This window comes from Varroa destructor, unplaced genomic scaffold, assembly GCF_002443255.2.
Source record: "Varroa destructor unplaced genomic scaffold, Vdes_3.0 BEIS01000003.1, whole genome shotgun sequence".
NCBI lineage: Eukaryota > Metazoa > Arthropoda > Arachnida > Mesostigmata > Varroidae > Varroa > Varroa destructor.
This window is the reverse complement of record NW_019211456.1, coordinates 10,503,093-10,520,636: the sequence shown is the minus strand read 5'-3', so window position 1 is coordinate 10,520,636 and position 17,544 is coordinate 10,503,093. Positions and strand designations below refer to the sequence as shown.

General features: G+C 40.0%; 2 protein-coding genes across 13 annotated transcripts in view; one reads left to right on the top strand and one right to left on the bottom strand.

Annotated features, from left to right (window-relative positions):
- Positions 1-204: 204 nt before the first annotated feature.
- LOC111248177 (mitochondrial nicotinamide adenine dinucleotide transporter SLC25A51) lies at positions 205-8,375 on the bottom strand. 8 transcript variants are annotated; one of them, XM_022800042.2, is made up of 6 exons: positions 6,929-7,113; positions 5,810-5,961; positions 5,230-5,556; positions 4,337-4,870; positions 3,819-4,003; positions 205-2,063 (listed from the first exon to the last, which is right to left on the bottom strand). In XM_022800042.2, the coding sequence occupies exons 3-6, from the start codon at positions 5,416-5,418 to the stop codon at positions 2,033-2,035; spliced, it is 939 nt and encodes a 312-aa protein (XP_022655777.1). In that variant the 5' UTR covers positions 5,419-5,556; positions 5,810-5,961; positions 6,929-7,113; the 3' UTR covers positions 205-2,032. The 8 variants fall into 8 exon arrangements, with proteins under 8 accessions (XP_022655777.1, XP_022655776.1, XP_086841111.1 ...); XM_022800041.2 differs by having other exon boundaries at positions 5,810-5,863; XM_086984985.1 differs by having other exon boundaries at positions 5,230-5,394; positions 5,810-5,863.
- Positions 8,376-10,015: 1,640 nt separating this feature from the next.
- Lpin (phosphatidate phosphatase LPIN) overlaps positions 10,016-17,544 on the top strand; it is a 28,138-nt gene continuing 20,609 nt past the window's right edge. Inside the window, exons 1-2 of one of the 5 annotated variants that reach the window (XM_086984983.1) lie at positions 10,017-11,290; positions 12,136-12,359. The gene's annotated coding sequence lies outside the window, so the exon portion shown is untranslated. Of the gene's footprint in view, positions 11,291-12,135; positions 12,360-17,544 lie in introns of all 5 variants that reach the window. The other 4 variants (XM_022800036.2, XM_022800035.2, XM_022800034.2 and 1 more) reach the window with 4 other exon arrangements.

Sequence of the window (17,544 nt, the reverse complement as noted above, 5' to 3'; positions counted from 1 at the left end):
CCTTAATGGCAAAAACGGAGGATATATCCATGTAAACATGTTTAGTTACCGTCTGTGAATAGGTCAACTAATGCTAAAATAAAACACAATTGTTTATATCAAAAGTTTTACTTTTTCAATTCTCTCAGTTGAGCAGTAACGAAGATGGCTCGACGGAGACAAAGTATAGTGTATTATAGAGTGGAAGGAAGAACTGGTTAAAAGTATAAAAGCGATAAAAACTTTGACTTTATTAATTTAAAAAATGTTATTGTTTAGGTCACTGATATAATAAACGAGGGTGATATCAGCATTTCAAACAGCATTACAGCATTTATAAGAATTCGGAACTGTTTTCACTGTCTGCGATATCCTGGTAACGTAGTACAAAGAACCATTTCAACTTGAATAGAATGGATAAATTGTAACGGCCGCAATATTGTCGAATGGAAGTACAACAACAACAACAACAACGAAACTGATATATATACCCTAAATTCACATTATTACCTCACTTATGATCTTAATTTTAATGTGATCGTTTATGTGTGTCCCAGTCAGCACTTTTTTTTTTACTGAGTAAATCATACTTTCTTCTTCCATCGTTACTAAATTCAGTAATGTTGATCTACGACTCCTATTTGGAAGCTTTCATAACAGTTCCTCGATGCAGCTTCAGTGAAGAACTCGGTTTACTTTTACATTAGGGTGGATATTATTAAAAAAATCTCCGGATAAATTGCACACACATTTTTATGTCTAATAAAGCTCAATCGTGCACCCTTAAGTTGTACTTACAACAGCGCCAGCACTGCTAAGTACAACCAAATTTAAGAAATTGGATGTTATGTATTCAGGGAGGAAGTATATCAATATATGATACGATGCAAGGGGCTCTTATAAAAAAACACGAAAGATCAAATTAGAATGATAGCATAGTTTCAAACAGTAAAATATATAGAAAAACGATGCTCATCTAATACGCATCAAGATGATGATATTAAAGCTAAGGACTCAGAAATGAGAGGCACGTAGCTATAAATGTGAACAGCATCCGTCAAATCCGTGTTTTATTCTTTATCTTATTTTATTTCTTGATTCTTTTTTTGTTAAATTAGTTTTTACTTCTCTCCTCACAGAGTTGTTGCTGTTACCCCGTAGTGTGAGCTATTTTATAAGCAAACTATCGGAAACAATATAACATCGGTCCACCGCAGTGGCTGGACATGCACATTCTATATATATATATATATATATATATATATATATATATGGCTTTTTTATCTATACCTTTTTATACCATCTGGCAATTGCACTTCGGCTCTCGATATTCATTGCGCGTAGGATCTATACAAAGGCGCCCAACCTCTTGCTTTTTGGTTGCTATCATTGACTCGTGTAAGTATACTTGTATGTGTATGCATATGTACATGGACGCATCATCGTCACATCCTCAGGCTATTTTTTCTTTAGGGTTGTATTTTACGTTCACCGGGACACACATCTAACTACAATGGTGAACATTAATAACTAGATACCCCTAAACCTTACAACCGGCTTACTTTTTGTTTTCCATTTTCATTAATGAACCTCACGATGCCTACCCGAGGTATGATGTCGTTACGTCTTCTTTTTATCTATACACGTACCCACTAACAAACACCGGCTGGTGATAGTCCAGCCGTAAATACACTCCTAACGCAAAGACGCAACTTTTTCGTTAATATTTATGAAAATAATTTCAAAAATGATTTCGGACATCGATGCTCTTTAATGAAATAACAACACATGTACCCACTCTTAAAATATCGATCAACAAATTTGATTCTAAGACGACTAGTCACTGGTTTCGACGAAGACGTATACGAAGCAAACACTATCTTTGCCCCTCTGGCTTGAATTGAGCTGTACACATCAGTCGCACACCCACTTGCCGAGATGCACTTGTCAATAATAACACCTCGAATTTGCATGGACCCCATAATCCAGTTGCCAACAAACACGTGATCAATCACCAATAGCGATAATATCTGACGCATGCAGGTGAATTCTGTCATCGTTCATTCTGGCATTCAGAACAGCTCCTGAAAAATCCGCAAGAAATGTATACGTTTACACTGAAACAACCATAATTAGTGGCAGGTGTTTTCATTCATGTGTCAAGCACAAAATGGCCGTTAGAAAACAATATTTGACATATTTATAACTATATACAACTACATCTACGATACAAAAATATATCTACGATAAGGGTGCGTTGTTGCCTGCGGCAAATATACTTATCAAAAGCACAAATCATATTGCCTTTGATAGGTCTCCCATTTTACATTCGGCTTTGTACGATTTATAGTAGATTTATAGATACTTTCACTTGTGTGATCTACCAAAGATTGTGGCTTAATTACGTCCGTGGCTAAGTCTACGTGAGGCTTTAACTTATCTTAGTTTGACATTTAGGTTACATCTACCTTTCTGTCTGCAACCATTCGTTTCCCCTGCAAGTGCTTACTATTGCGATTATAAAGATGCAACACTGGCCATTCTTTTTTCTTCATCTATGATATAAAGGTGTACCCCTCTGACGTTTCATATGATACACATACAGGTCATTCGACGAACGCTATAAGTGCCTGTGCTCTATACTGTAGGTATATTCAGATGCATAGAGACCTCTGCGCACTTTAGACCATGTTTAATCTAATGTAGTCTATAATTCAGTTTGTAAGTCCGTAGCCGAACAACAAGCATATTACGAATCTTCCTGTGCTACGTATACAACGTTCATACAAATATTATAAAATTCTAATATTGTTAATAACACCAACGACAACAACAGCAGTAGCAACATCAGTAACATCATCAACTACAAGAACTAGACAAATAAGTTTGTCTGTGTTATTGTTGATGTTGTTGTTGTTGTTGGCGTTCGTGTCGGTGTTGCTGTGGTCGCCACAGACAACTACTGCCGTGCCACTGTCCGAGCTAAACCGAGTCCTGTATTCGTTATGATATTAGCAGCATCGAAAAAACATTCCCTTCGAACTTTTACGTATGACGCATCGGCGTGTGAGCCCATCTGCGTGAGTATAACGCCGTACCATTAGAGCTGATGCTTGGTTAACAACGATATTGCGCCACCGTCCGTTACCTCTCGCGTTGCTACCCCTCAAAATACCTAGCCAGGTTTAGAGTCCGCTGCAACAGTGATTAAGCACTGTGACTAGCCAAATATACTGCCAGATCGCAGGGAATTAGATGCTTCAAATTGAAGTCTGTATGATAGAATAGAAAATCTACCTGCACAGCGGATAGCATAGAGTATTTGTATGTGTTCGAAACTAGCTGTTAGCGCTGCATCTTATACGATAAGATGCAGCGCAGACAGCTATAAAATACGCTATACAATAATAACTGCTATATAATAGCATAATAGAGCATGGAGAAAATAAAAAGCTAAAATTTGCATAAAAAATGACATCGCTCGGTTGTCCCAATAACGAGTTCACAAAGAATGTACTATCCGCTCTAGTAATAATATTATGAAATCCTTCGTATTCGAAATTAAAATGATTAGTTCTAGCCGATACAATGCTAGACAGGAATTCTCTACTGCACTCAACGTCAGAACCTCGAAATATCGGTATCGAAGCGTATCCTGGCTAAAAAAATTAGTGATTTAACGAGTAGGTCAAATCTTGCCAGTTCCGTTGCAATCCGTTCCTAATTTCAATTAGTCGATAAAATCTAAATAGCACACTTTCTTCTCGAGCTTCATCACGTTAAAATCACTATAAAACGAAATGTGCACGTTTTGTGTACAGTAGTTAAACGACAATTACCTGTAATATAACTCGTATTGATTCTTAAAAAATTCGTATGCCGCATTCGTGATTCCCCAGGATAGTAGCGCTCTTGAGTAGTTGAGGTGGACTCCATAGAATAATTTATGTATCCTTCGATCCCGCGACTCGAAGGCCGACTTGAGTGCGGATAACATCGACAGGTGAGGTGTACCGTATTCCACCTACGACAGAACGTTGTGGAAGACTAGAGGTCACATTAAATGAAAAAATGAATATATGTTTTTTTGAACTGAATCCAAACCAGAGATTTATCTCTAGAGATTGAGCCGAAAAAAAATGTTTAGCTGAAGTATGCCGCTTCTGAATGGACTTAAGAAGCAGAAGCAGCAAAAGCACTTAGTGATATTAAATTAGTGCTAGCAAGAAAATTGAACACTACACTATAATACACTATTGAAGGTTCAAGCCGACTCTTAAGGTTCAGACTGATCTAAAGAAACGCTTTACACACAACACAAATAATGAGAGTCGATTATCGTCCACATGCGACTTACCTGCATGCGGATTTTAACGACATTTATCGGATAGAACAGCGTAGAGACGAATGCTCCGACTAATGCCCCACTGACGAAGTCCGCCAACATCTGCTCAGGCTGCAGACCCTTTAGCCCTTTTCTACTAGGAGGTTCTACCGGAAGCGTTTCCCTCACGACGTCGCGTAACCCAAAAAATACCATGGTACTGGGACCGTTTCGCAATAATACGGCGCTTAGCCCTCGGTAGTATTCACGAACGCCGTAGGCACTCATGGCTGAAAAAACATGAGCCGTGTTTTTAAAACGTTGCGCGTATTCAACGTCTTGGAGGAGACATTGTGCGCGCTCTAGGGGGCAAAGCACCGCTTCCGTCGTTCCGGCGAGGAATGCGGCTAGAATCTTCTGTCGTCTAGTTTCTAATTGCGGAAGATGAGTTGATAGATAGCGCTGATACGCGGCATACGTCCCAAACATGATGGATGTTGATATTGTTTTCTGGATCACCGGTGGTAGACAGCCTTTGTACAGAGTGACGAGACCCTCATTCTTCAACTTTAACAATGCCGTGGATGACAAACACCGATCGCGCGAGGCGGCAAGAAACGAAACAGAAGAAAAACAGGTAACTGAGTAATTTCCATCACATTTATCAGCATTTATTTTGCTAAAATGCATACGAACTACAGCGAATTTTATCGCTCTTCGCTTGCTTCCACATTTGAAATCCTTCCTAATAGTGTTTGAACGCCAAACATACTAATCCTTAAATCCTAGAACTTATATTAGTAATCGATAATATAGCTCATTCCGCAATAAGCGTCTAGTTTGTTTAATAACTTTGCCGTTTAATTTATTTAAGGCTTTCCTGTTTACTGTAATTATATGCTTGTATTTACCCAAAGCCTACTCACTTGGCTTAGGGCAGCCGGTGTTCGTACACCATGCACCATCTGACGAAACATAATCTTGTTAATGGGAAACGTAACAGAGATGTTGACTAGGGCAGCCATTGCACCTGCCAGAAATTCGCCTCCTTCATCATCGGGCAAGAGTCGACATTCAGTCGAGTGCTGGGCCTGAAAGGTAGTGACATCGGTCATCGTCACTCACGATGAAGTCAAACGGCCGGAGGTGTTGTTCTCGTCAGATGTGCCGGAGTGGTTGGCGCACGTTAGGCCGGGCGGTAGGAAGGGCGAAATAAAGCCCTTACCCACACCACCCATACATGCTGCCCGCGCCTAATAACAAATCATCGTCACAACCGGATCTCATGTTAGTCGATTAAAAACTATTCAAGAGACAGAATTTATGCAAAAACTGCGATCACTGCCAGTTATGTGTGTTGCTTGCGATGACTATAGGCCACTAAAATTCATCAAGCCAAGCAAACCCTGCGAACGCCAATGTGGAATATAGGGATGATACCAAGAAAGTATTGGTCCGTCTCAAACCTTCGTACTGACAAACATGTATCTATCGTGAATGACATACTTAGAATCGATGGCTGTCGACCTGGCAAGGATGGCAACCCCTGTTTTAGCCGTTCTGTAAATGAATGCATCGAACCGCGTGGTAAATATAATCAGAAAACTTATCGCAACACCCACACAATGATTGATGTTTAGATCACATTTTGCTGATATCTAAAATAACAAAAAAAATTGCAACACAATTAGTAACAAGTACGTCGTAAAATTAGTGCACTCTGCTGGAAATTCCGTTTAGCTATGAACTGACCATAAACATCCGATAAGAGTCTCCAGTTAGCTATTGGGGTAGTACTGATATATCTTGTCCATAATTTTAATGGTTTTAGCTGTCAAACTTTTTTTTAAATAAAGAAGCGTGCAGACATTGTATCGCATTATTTACTTCGAATACTCATTTTTCAAAAATGGCTTGAAACATTTGATGTACGGGTTATATTTAAAATTTGAAAAGGTTCTTTTGGAACTTGTTAAATTGTGTAGAGAATGTATGGCACGTAAGGTCTTTAATTTATTATAGATGCAGTCATATATAGAAGTAGGTGTTTAAAAAGTTAGCCTTCTTTACTAATTTAAACTTTATTGCTGCGAATCTGTTTGCAACATTACTCAACTCGATAGAGTTGAGTAATGTTGCAACCGGCTCCATGCAACGATCCCAGCAAAACCTTCCTGCTTGTGAACGAATGGCATTAGAATTGTGAACATCAAACCAACTATCAATAAACCCTGCAGTTTTTTATTAAAAAAAAAAAAAAACAAAACCAATAAGAAAACAACTATTCGAATTATAAACGAAATATGATGCCACCCTCTACAGACAAAGCACACATGCACGCAGGAGTTCGAATTATACAATGGGGCAAGCGCGGGTATACCGACCTCGTTAATACAACACCGCTTTTTTCGAATTAACCGCATTACACAATATTCACAATACAGATCGAATCTAGGGTTCAGATATTGCAGCGGCCGATTTTATAGAGGGAAGGGGGAGCGCGCTCTACGTCACAAAACATCATCTGTTTGGTGACTGGGTTACTACTGGCAGTCCAAGGGCAGTGGAACATCGTCGTTTCGAGCGGTCCATCTTTATTTTAAGATTGCAGGTTCTCTACATTACCTTGGTGAACACGTTGGCGTAATCTCGCTGATGTTCACATTCGATATTGCTTTTCTAAAGGTAGCATTTTGAACAGCTGTCTCTGATCCTACAAGGACGCGCTGCATGTAATATAGATTCGTCGTTGCTACATTACAACCTACGAACTCAAAGAGCGCTGACATATTTGCTGACAATGAGTAATAATCCGCGGAAGTCAGGCACTAAGCAACGGAACCTGTTGCAGTTTGGAGCGCGCTCACCACTTGTTACTCGTAATTTATATGACATTCTGACCGACTGTAAGTGTACGGGATAAACGAATAAGAAAAATTATTGAAATTTATCTCTAATTTGAGCTAAGGATTTAGGTTCTTTTTTTGAATGAATGCATCACAGCTCTTGCTTTGTATGAATTATGATTCACGACAAACTTCTAACATCATAGACTGTGAAGATCGTTGGTTAAAATGTGTGAGCTATTCTTCGCGAGAAAAACTCCTTAATTTTTCACACTAATCTGCAGTGGCCTACAGTATAACCTTTTGTAAGTGATTAGCATCAATTTTAGGTTTTAGGAGACTATTATTAGACCTCTTTTGTGACATGCAAAAATAGATAGCACATTTGAATCAGAATATGGTGACCTTAGAGTAATTGTACTACTAATCCTGCCATTAAATATTTACCACTCAAAGCCAGTCTTTAAAACGGAGGTGCGTTACGGTAGTAATTGCTGTATTCACTGCGGGCAAACACTTATGCCTTATTTTCCTAAACTGGACTAATCTGTTATACTTGATCCATAATTCTGTTATGATGTTATGTTCATTGGCCTTTATGTTTTGAGTTTTATGTCCGGTATTGTCCAGACGGCTAGGCTGGGTCCCAGCGTGAAACGAAGTCCGTCGTCTATGCCCGTACTCCAACCTAGACTACCTTTTTTCAGCGGTCGTCATATAGCGATCGCGAAAAAGACTAAATCGTCCTGTCAACTTCCTTTTAAATTTTTAAACATGGCTGCTGGAAAAATGTTTGTTTGCGGCTCCTCACCATATTACGATTGTCTCAACATTGTACATCTTCCTGTAGAACATTGTACCTAGGCAGCCTGGTCCTTACGAACAGACACTATACAAACAAAGGTTAGTTTTTTGCATCGAATTACGGGCTAGTAAATTATCTAGGACCAGCATAGTATGTAACTAGAACAACATTCTTTAGGTTGATCAAGTTTTCTCAATTAAATCTACGATTAGGCAAACATACTTAAGGGTACGCTATTCAAAGTCCAGCTAATTGAATGACCTAAATATGGAGACAGATACCAAGGCAATCCCTTGCGGAGCCAGAATAATAAATCATTTAAAAAAAGTTTGTCATACGTCGCACAAAGGTGGCACCTTGCAATGAGACTTACTTTAACCCAGAATAATTTTAACGTAGTTTTCATACGAACTTCTCTCGAGTGTCCGAATATCGTCTGCTTTAAACAGAATGTCTGCGAGTTAACGCTTAATTGCACTCTATCAAGATACAGCGGTCATTTTTAGATCGTATGCGATCGGCAATTTGCAGTTGTTATTAATATATTGCTACCTGAACTGTGTTGTGTACAGAGTGCTATAATAAACTTTATTAACTATTGGATCCCGGTTTACCGGTGGCTGTGTGGAACCCCCTAATACCATTCGATTTCATTAGCCTGCAAATGTATCAAGCCATGAAGAAAAAAAAAAGTACCGCTCAGGTCCTACGATTCAACACGACAATATATGATCAGACGACGGGAAAAGCCATTTTTTTTAATAACCGGCACCACAATTCGTGGGCCATTCATCTGTTGCAAAACATGCGGTGATTATTGTGGTGCCTTGTACTGATCTGTCCGATTGTGCACAAAAAGAGAAAGAGATAGAGAGAGAAAGAAAGGGAGATGACATCACAATGCCAAACCATTAGCGGATTGCCGTTAAAGCCATCTTCTTTATGTCAGCTTGTTCTTCCTAAATTATCGTTTTCCTATGCAAAATCATTCTAGTGTGCAATGCAATCTAATTAGACGTTCGTATAACAATTGCTTGCTGCATTAACGTAAATTGTGTGCTATGGAGAATACTTGTTATATTTCGCGATAACATGTTTCAGATTGTACAATGGCTGGTAGCAAGAAAATTCTTTTTAATACAATAAACAATTTGACTTTGAGCCTCGTCTCTTGTACACTTTTGATTTGCAATTGCAAACTTAAACTTAGTTTTAAATTTGGGTTACCTGTGTTTCCTATAAATTTGCATATTTCCGCTAGTTGGCTATTCGATTTCCTTCCGCCACTACACAGCTTGCAACTTTACTTAAGCTACGATACTGTTGCGTATTTCCCCCTTAATATCATTTTCCTCTAAAGACGCAATCTTTTCTTTCTGGAAGTGACTTGCGGCGGAAATGCTTTGCGTACACTTGACGTATTATAGCCAGGTAATGTGACGTTCAAACGTCTATGTCCTGAGTGCATTTCTACACTTAAAAGGATGCGATTGTAATTTAAAGACGGTTTAGATTACGTAAGTTAGAGAAGGCGATGATTATTGCTTCGCAGGTGTTTCCAGCCCGCCAGATCAGCGGTTTCTCTATATAACAAAAAGGCAGCAGTCGATGACGTTGAACGTCATCGTTCTGCTGTGCCGTTCGTCACCAAGCTGAGTTATTGCAAAACACCATGTCGTTGTCTGTCTATAAAAATGGGGAAAGAAGAAGAGGAACGTTTTACATTTATTCCCATGTTTCCATCGTGTCTTTGTCCATGGCTGCGATTGTGTTCTGTTACCATTGCGACTGTTAGCGCGCGGCACTTTGTGACCGCCGTTCTGACTCTATGCGTCTGTTCGTTCACGTAGTTAGATATTTTTATCTGATTGGGTATTGGGTATCTGATTGGGTGATTGGGTAATTGTCAACGCGCAGCATGTTGCGTTGACCTGTACGTGGACCTATCTGTCTGTCTGTTTGTTTGTTTATGCGGCTGCTGGTCTATTTCCTTCGGCTGCTACCGTTGCTGTTGCTGCTGGCGCTATTACTGCTAACTCCAGGCAGCTATTGCAGTAGCTGCGGCCACAGTAGCAGCGGTTAGGAAGCGAGCGAGCGGAGTGGTCGCTGTTTTTGTTGTCGTGGTTGGGGTGCCGCTGCCTCCTCGCTATCGTTGGTTAGCCCCCTTTCACACAGTTAGCACAGACAGAAGCCGCAAATCTGCCTCAGTTACACCTACAGCAGCAAGCGGCCATCTAAACAACAGAAAAGACAAGCAGTGCTAGTAGTCAATAAGTAGTGACTAACGGGGCTTGGTTGCTGCGGTCACCGTCATCGCAACCGGTCATCCCGAGGTGGTGTTGTGTCGCTGCTGGCGGCTGGTGTCGAGGCCTGGGCCTCGCAGGCAAAGCATTTAGTAGATCGGCCACTTGCTCAGCTGCTGTTGCTTGCGGCCACTGCCACTACTTCTAACAGCACATCTGAAAAAACAAACAGGCCGTGGTCGTGCCGCGGCTAGAGGGAAGGGTGACACGAGAGTAAGACACGGAAAGGGCGAGAGCAGTAGATATAGATCACGTATATAGAAGTGCGGGATTCGGGTGACGGCTCAGCGACGCCGCAGGCCGCAACTGCGACGCCAGCGGTCCAATACGAGAGAAACAGAAAACGAACCCAAACAAAATTAACATCGCTTGCCAATAGGTGTACTATCAACAGCTGATATAGAAGCTGTAGTTGAAGTAGTGGTCGTCTCGCAGTGCCAGACCGCTGCGATCGAGCTCGTTGGATAACGGTGAATGGATGGTGGTAATGAAGGCAATGGCAATGTCTGCGTTCGTTTGCATGCGCGCGTATTAAATTCGCATCCTTACGAGATCGAGGTGTGCCGTGTTTAGTTAGCTGTACGAGAGAGAGCCTAACGTGCTTGTCGTTTGTAACCTTCCGACTTGTTGCATTTGAAAAGAAACACAGAAAAAGGGAAAGCAAAAAACAAGTGATTCGATAAGGACATACAGAAGAGTACCACCGAGTGCGCGGCGCGAGAATCTAATGACGGTGGTGGCTGATGTCATCTGTTGTTGTTGACCGTGTAACCTGTGTACGTTTGTGCCCAACTCTGCTACTGAGGGGCTGATGCGGTGGCCAATAGCACAACTGCCACATGCGGGGTATTAAGGACCGGACGCTGCTATTCAAGGAAATAGAAAGCGAGGACGACGATTGCAGCAACAACCGTTGCAAGCATATTAAAAACAACGCAGGACAATAAGTTCATCACCAGTTATTTCAATTGACAAATTCGCCAAGAGTGACAAGAAAAGGGGCCAGCGAGAAACAGAAGAGCACCACCGCACCGTAAGTGGGACTTACTATTTTGTATTGATGTTCATTTCAATGTACTAGGTCTTGCACTAGAAGGCACCTAGAATCCTCAATATGTATTGAGTTATTTTACCTACAAGTATGCATGATCGTGTGCTGGAACGAAAGTTTTGCTTCATTGGTTGCGAACAAAGAAAGTACACGTATGTCTTATAGCCTTATACCGTACACTAGCTGACCCGACAGGCATTAGCCTCACGTGACGTCGAATGTTCCACTAATCAAACATTCTATATCATGTAAAATAGAGTTAATTTTAGTCATGTCCATATGAATAATGTTAGCCAAGAGCTGTGTGCATTATCACAGATAGCGATTAGGGTATTTGCTTTATTGTTTTTGCTAAAGAACTATTATAAAAAAGGGTCTTAGTTTTGAGTGTGAAAGAAGTGCTGAGGGCTAGTCACTTCATTGCGAAACTAGTGTCTGTTGACTGGCAGACGGAATAAATGGAAAAATTTGCCAATGAATGGGAAATTCGACGCTGATGGGTTTGCTCATCTACTGAATCCCAGCCAGCCAGCTAGACAATGATAATAAAACACACACGGATCTTAATTACACTATCGTTGATGGCTTCATTCGATCCTGACTGCTGCTATTGTTATTAAGATCGTTACTGCTCTTCTGAGGGTTGTACGGGTGCTATTATTGCTGATGTGGCCATGAACAAAGTGTTATTTTCATTGTTGCCGCACACAGTCTGTTACGCACTATGTTAGGGTCCTTTCATTTCGGCATGTATCTAATTGGTTTGCTCGATTCTTTAACGAGTCAGTAATGCAATTTGATTTAGTGCGATCCTTCAAACTTTTCAGGCCTACGTTGCAACCCACTTAGGCCAGGGGTTGCCGAACACATTGACCTATCGTCAGCATTCCTACTGTCTACTGGAAATTGACTGATTTGACTAACGTTGCGGTCTGGCACTTTCTTTACTGGCTGACAGTGCGGCTCATTTTGAAGTAAATTAGTGATACTGCTATTAACATTGATATGAATTGAATTTGTGAAACGGTTTTAAACGACTGGAGGTGTCACGGTGAGTTTGTGTGCCTGTTTGTGACTGTTGTTAATCGCGCTCGGTGTCGTACTGCAAAAGCAGTTACGATGTGATACTTGCAATGTGCTTTGTTCTCTTTTTCGATTCGCAATGCTAGCTCATTACTGCGGCTAGTGCTACTAGACGCATTTGTCGTTGTGAGCGTCAGGTAGATAGTCGGTTAATCGTTAGTAGTTCAGTGATTGAGTCCGCCGTCAGTTAGTCTACGCGGTACCAGCAGTAGCAGCGGCGGCAGCTACTGTGGCCAATGCGAGCTGACCGAACACCGAGCCCCGCTGTTACGAGTCATTACGCAATTCCATCGACCAACAATAGACAATAGAACACAGCGACCAAGGAATAATAAAGCTGCCAAAGCTAAGAAAGTTAAAGTATTGCGGTGTCGTTTTGTCAGACGACGGCAAAAAGCATCAAATCATAGTCACCGTTACCTTTCGAAAGCTAAGTGGCCAAGCCGGCCCTAAACGCCAGTCAGGTACAATCCTCTTGGCAAAAGACATCGCATGAATATATCTAAATACTAGATAAGACCTAGTATGGCCATATTAGCAAAAAAAGGCGAGAAGCCTAGCATTACTCAGGCTGCAATTGTCGGCAGTGTGAGTGTGTTTTTTTAAAACACATGAAACAAGCTTTAAATTGCATAAAAAGCAAGTTAGCGCTTGACACCTTGATTTGACACAGTTCGATCAATCTTCATAGAAATAGAATCGTACTTGGCGCAATTATTAGTACGTTTGATGGCAAAACTAATTTGTGAATTTTTCGAAAAAAAAAGCTATTATTAGTGTCATTTTACAAAATGCCAATTATCGCATCTGTTTGTGGCTGTAATTAACATTGTAATTATGCATTTGTTTAGGAAAGTTCTGTACATCTTAACTGGTGCGAATAAGATGTGCATGTTTTTCTATTGAGGAATATATCGAGTCTCGTGTGTCTGACTTGGATATTCAGCGCTACGAAAAAAATTGTCGTCTGCTGTCACGAAAGCGGACAGCACAGACAGAAAGTGACGCCTGTGCAGCCAACGAACTTGTATCCTATAATATAATCAGGAAAGGTTTTTTGTATTTTCACTGAATAGCAAGCCAGCTGACTAGCTCATTCGTCGGCCGCGCGTTTGGGTGATTGGCTCACTGGGTTGCTACGAAACAGAAAAAAATATTTTTTTCATTCGTTTTCTGGCCGGGATGTTTGAATGGATAGATGATAACTGATCTTCGTTGTTTATTGTCGATCTGTTCGGGAAAACAGTGAAAAAAGTCTTTCCGCAATAGCGGATTATTATTGATCGACCGCTTTCACGTTCAACACAAAACGTCATCAGCATTATATTCTCTCAATTTATGCTATGATCTTGTTTCACTGGAAAATGTGATGATGATATTCTCGTATCAGCATCATATCTACTAGCGGAGTAGTACTACACTATAAAAACGAATAAGTATTGCCATGTAAGTTCCAAGAACAAAGCTCAAGTTTTTCGTTATAATAGCTAGTATTGTGCTTTACTAAAAAATGGGTTGATGACGTCACAATAATGGATGATGGTTCAATATGAGGGCGAAACGAAAAATTGGCGTGCTATATCTTTGTGCTAATATGTATACAGATCCATGTGACGAATTAGTCCCACTAAATTATTTTTATTAGTGTCATGAAGTTACTGATATGGTACAGGGTCATCATATACGTCCGTCGAGGCTGGATTTTTTTTAAACATTTAAATCGAAACTTATCAATACCCAAGGTATGGTATATTACATATCATAATATATATATATATATATATATATAACGCTTAAAGTTACTCGTGAATTGGGCCGGTGGAAATTATTATGTATGGATATTGGAATCGTTGTGTAACTTACGGTGCTGGTTAGATAATCATGACTGATTTTAATAATGGTGTGGACTGTCGAAAAGTTGGATAGACACACAATACACAAAGGGCTGTTAATATTACTACAGCAGCTAGTCATCGTTTTTCCACAATAATCATAGTGGACTAAAATAGTTGGCCATAACAAAATAATTTAACAGATTTTACAGAAATAAAATGTTAGAATAACTATCACAATTAATGCTTTTGTGTCTTAGCGATAGATTTTTCGTTTTACATCGTTGTTCGTCAGTGGTAAGTTTTGGGTCTCCTCAGCTTCTTCTCTTTACGATTCTTGTAACCCCATTTAGTTGGCTTCGTGATGTCATTTTGCAAGCGGTTTTTATCTGCTCTAGAAACAGGAGCGTCATGCGCATGAACAGTGACTGAAGCAGGATAGGATGAGTCGGAATAGAAGACTGAACGGAGGAAGCGTCAGTCGCTTTGGCTTAGCAACGGTGATGATGAGAAACGACCCTGTGTAGCCATAGATACATTTATATATAGTATTTTCTTCTTCCTTTCGTTCGGCCCATTCGTTGCGATTTCGTAGAAGCCAGTTGTTAAAACGATACTGCGCTTGTTTTTTTACTCTTATCTCACCACAAATTCAGACAGCTGTTTGTCAAAGAGATAATGAGAAGGGAATTACAAGCGAGAATTGATTCCGACGAAGTTAGGCATGACTTGTAACCCTTTCCGTATCGCATTTTACTGTTTTTCAAAAATCTAGCTTGCCAAACAGTCCCACCGTTCTACAGCCGCAGTAACTAGCGTCTATCTGTATAGTATGGCGTTTGTCATATGGTGGAACCTTCTACCCAGAAGGATGTCATTAAATTAATTCACATTAAGAAAACTTCATATATTTATATCTCGTGGCACTACCGTAGCTCGGCACAGATGTTTTCTCTTGTTCGTACTGACACCTTTCGTAGTATATAAAGGCAGCACTTTTCAACATATATCCAATGCACAATAGATATCAGGTCACATTGAGATAGACGATTAAAACGAACGTCAAAACATAACACAGTTAAAAAAAACTGTGGTGTTACACCCACGTTCTACATAAGTTATGATCGCACATTGGTTATTTTTAATTCCGTCGTGTGTAAACACCACCTTGTTTTGCAATTAACTTTTTATTATTTTAATCTGTTACAAGCATTACTAAAAACTGTGGTTCATGTACAAGCTGTTTTTCGAAAGATTAACTTTACCCATTATGCACACTATCACTAGTTAAGCCATTAATTTTTTCCAAATAACGACGATCGAGTTAAATGCGGTGGGATCAACAATTTCCGATAGTTGCGGATTTTTGGCGATAATCGCCGTGGGAGCTCACAGATAGGCGAGGTATGGACTACGTAAGAAATGGAGGAGTAAACATCAACAGCAAAATGTGCAGGACCAGGTAACCTGTTGAGCTAGTAGGGCAATGTTGAAAACGTAATCGCAACAATATCTTCAAGAGTTCAAATATTACCACCCTTATTATTTGCCAAGTCATTAGTTAGGGTATTTTGTTCCGTCGCTGAATGTTTTAAGAACTGGACAAATACAATACACCTTTAGCAACCTAACAGTTACCTAATAGGTTATGGTCTACTGTGGACGGATTCTCTACTGTTTTTTTTCATGAGTACATTTTAGGGAGAAGACTTCTGATCCTACTTGTCTGAATGCGTTGCAGGTGCCCCTCTAGTACAATGCTTAAACGTCAGAAGCTTTAGTTTATTGCAGTTAACAGAGAGACTAATGATAAGCGGCGATGTGTGATTCTGTATGACCTCTAGCGGTTACATTTGAGAAGAGTATACAACTCGCTAATCGTCCATTGACACCAGAATCAACTATCAATAGTGAGGGATCTTTCAAATAAGCTAAAATACTGTTAGTAATTGTTATTTGCTAAATGGAAAACAGTTTTTCATCCTGAGGGTCAAAAACAACTGACAATCGATGTACAGAACTCGTATGGCGGTTTCGCTCTGCTCGTAGTATGAACACGGTTTAAAATGTTGTTTCTTCCAACGTATTTATCAGCAGCGTTTTGATACTGGCACTATTAGCCTAATCCGATCGTGACGTCTTTCTAGGACAGGGCAGCCCTCCAAATGCTAAAAGGGTAAACTCAATCAAAACCTAACCTGACTTATATAACATGAATTTTGCCTAATTATGTGAAAACTTACTACTGTCAAACATAACGTATCCTAGCGTTGAGAGAATGCGTGCCTGAGTACATTCTATACAATAAGTTACGAGTTCTCAAGAAAATATAAGATCTTCAGATGATGCCCCTCACTGGCATGACAAAGGTGGCATTACTGGCACAAATACACAAGGTTAAGCAGTGCTTGATTTCCATTATCAGTGCGAGTTCAGATGGCCAATGCTCGAATCTCATCAATGAAAACCGGGAAGCCGGTGTCTTGTGTGCGGATAAAAACACAGTAAATCATTTCTCATTTATGAAGCGTCTCAGTCCGCCTTGTGTAAATATATATAAATATATCAAGAGGTTGGCAGTTAACAATCAGTATTTAGGCTCCACGTTAACAGAGGTGCTCTAAAAAAAAAAAAAATTCTTTCACAAACTTTCATGGCTTTTTCGGCAATAGATTAGACCGTTCCAGAGTTAGCTAGCTTTCTGCTAAGAGCACTTCAGCCATGTGTAGTGCGATATCTCACGTCATTATCAGTATTATCTGTTCAATAGATGGGTCTGTCGGTAAGGGCATGAATGTTTGAATACTGAATTTGGCCCAAACTGTTACAGGCGGCAAATTTCACTATTCAAACATGTAAATTGATTTAAAGAATTAATTTAAAAAATAGGTATTATTGGCTCAATTTACCGAATGGGGTTGTGAGGGTAAAGTTGAAAGCTAAGAAGGACGTTATCGCCTCGAATCGAGTAGCGTCATTGCTTTTGTCCTACAAGCCGTGAGACGCCTAAACTGACTTTTGTTATTCTGTCTTTTCTGTGATCCGTTATGGAACGGCTTCTCTGCTTGAACAGCTTTCACAATGAATCTTAGGTAAAAGTTCCTTGAGTTATATTTGCAATTTCATGAACTTAACGGGCCTGAAGCGACAAATCTATTTATAAACTGGCTAAAGCAGAGTTTGAACTTGAACGCTTTCAAATGTTTTTTGTATGTTAGTAGTGCTGGATATGTAAGGCTGTTCTTTTTATAAGCTGGATTGCTGTTCCCATATCTTGTGAGCATTCAACTTAAATTACAGTGGAGTTTGCTACTAAATTGT

Coding starts and splice junctions, on each gene's coding strand:
- LOC111248177 (XM_022800039.2), bottom strand. CDS start 6,726: ATGCGGTTAATTCGAAAAAAGCGGTGTTGTATTAACGAG. Junction 4,004..4,336: donor TCGTTAAAATCCGCATGCAG/GTAAGTCGCATG, acceptor GTTCTGTCGTAG/GTGGAATACGGTACACCTCA. Junction 2,064..3,818: donor CAATACGAGTTATATTACAG/GTAATTGTCGTT, acceptor CGGATTTTTCAG/GAGCTGTTCTGAATGCCAGA.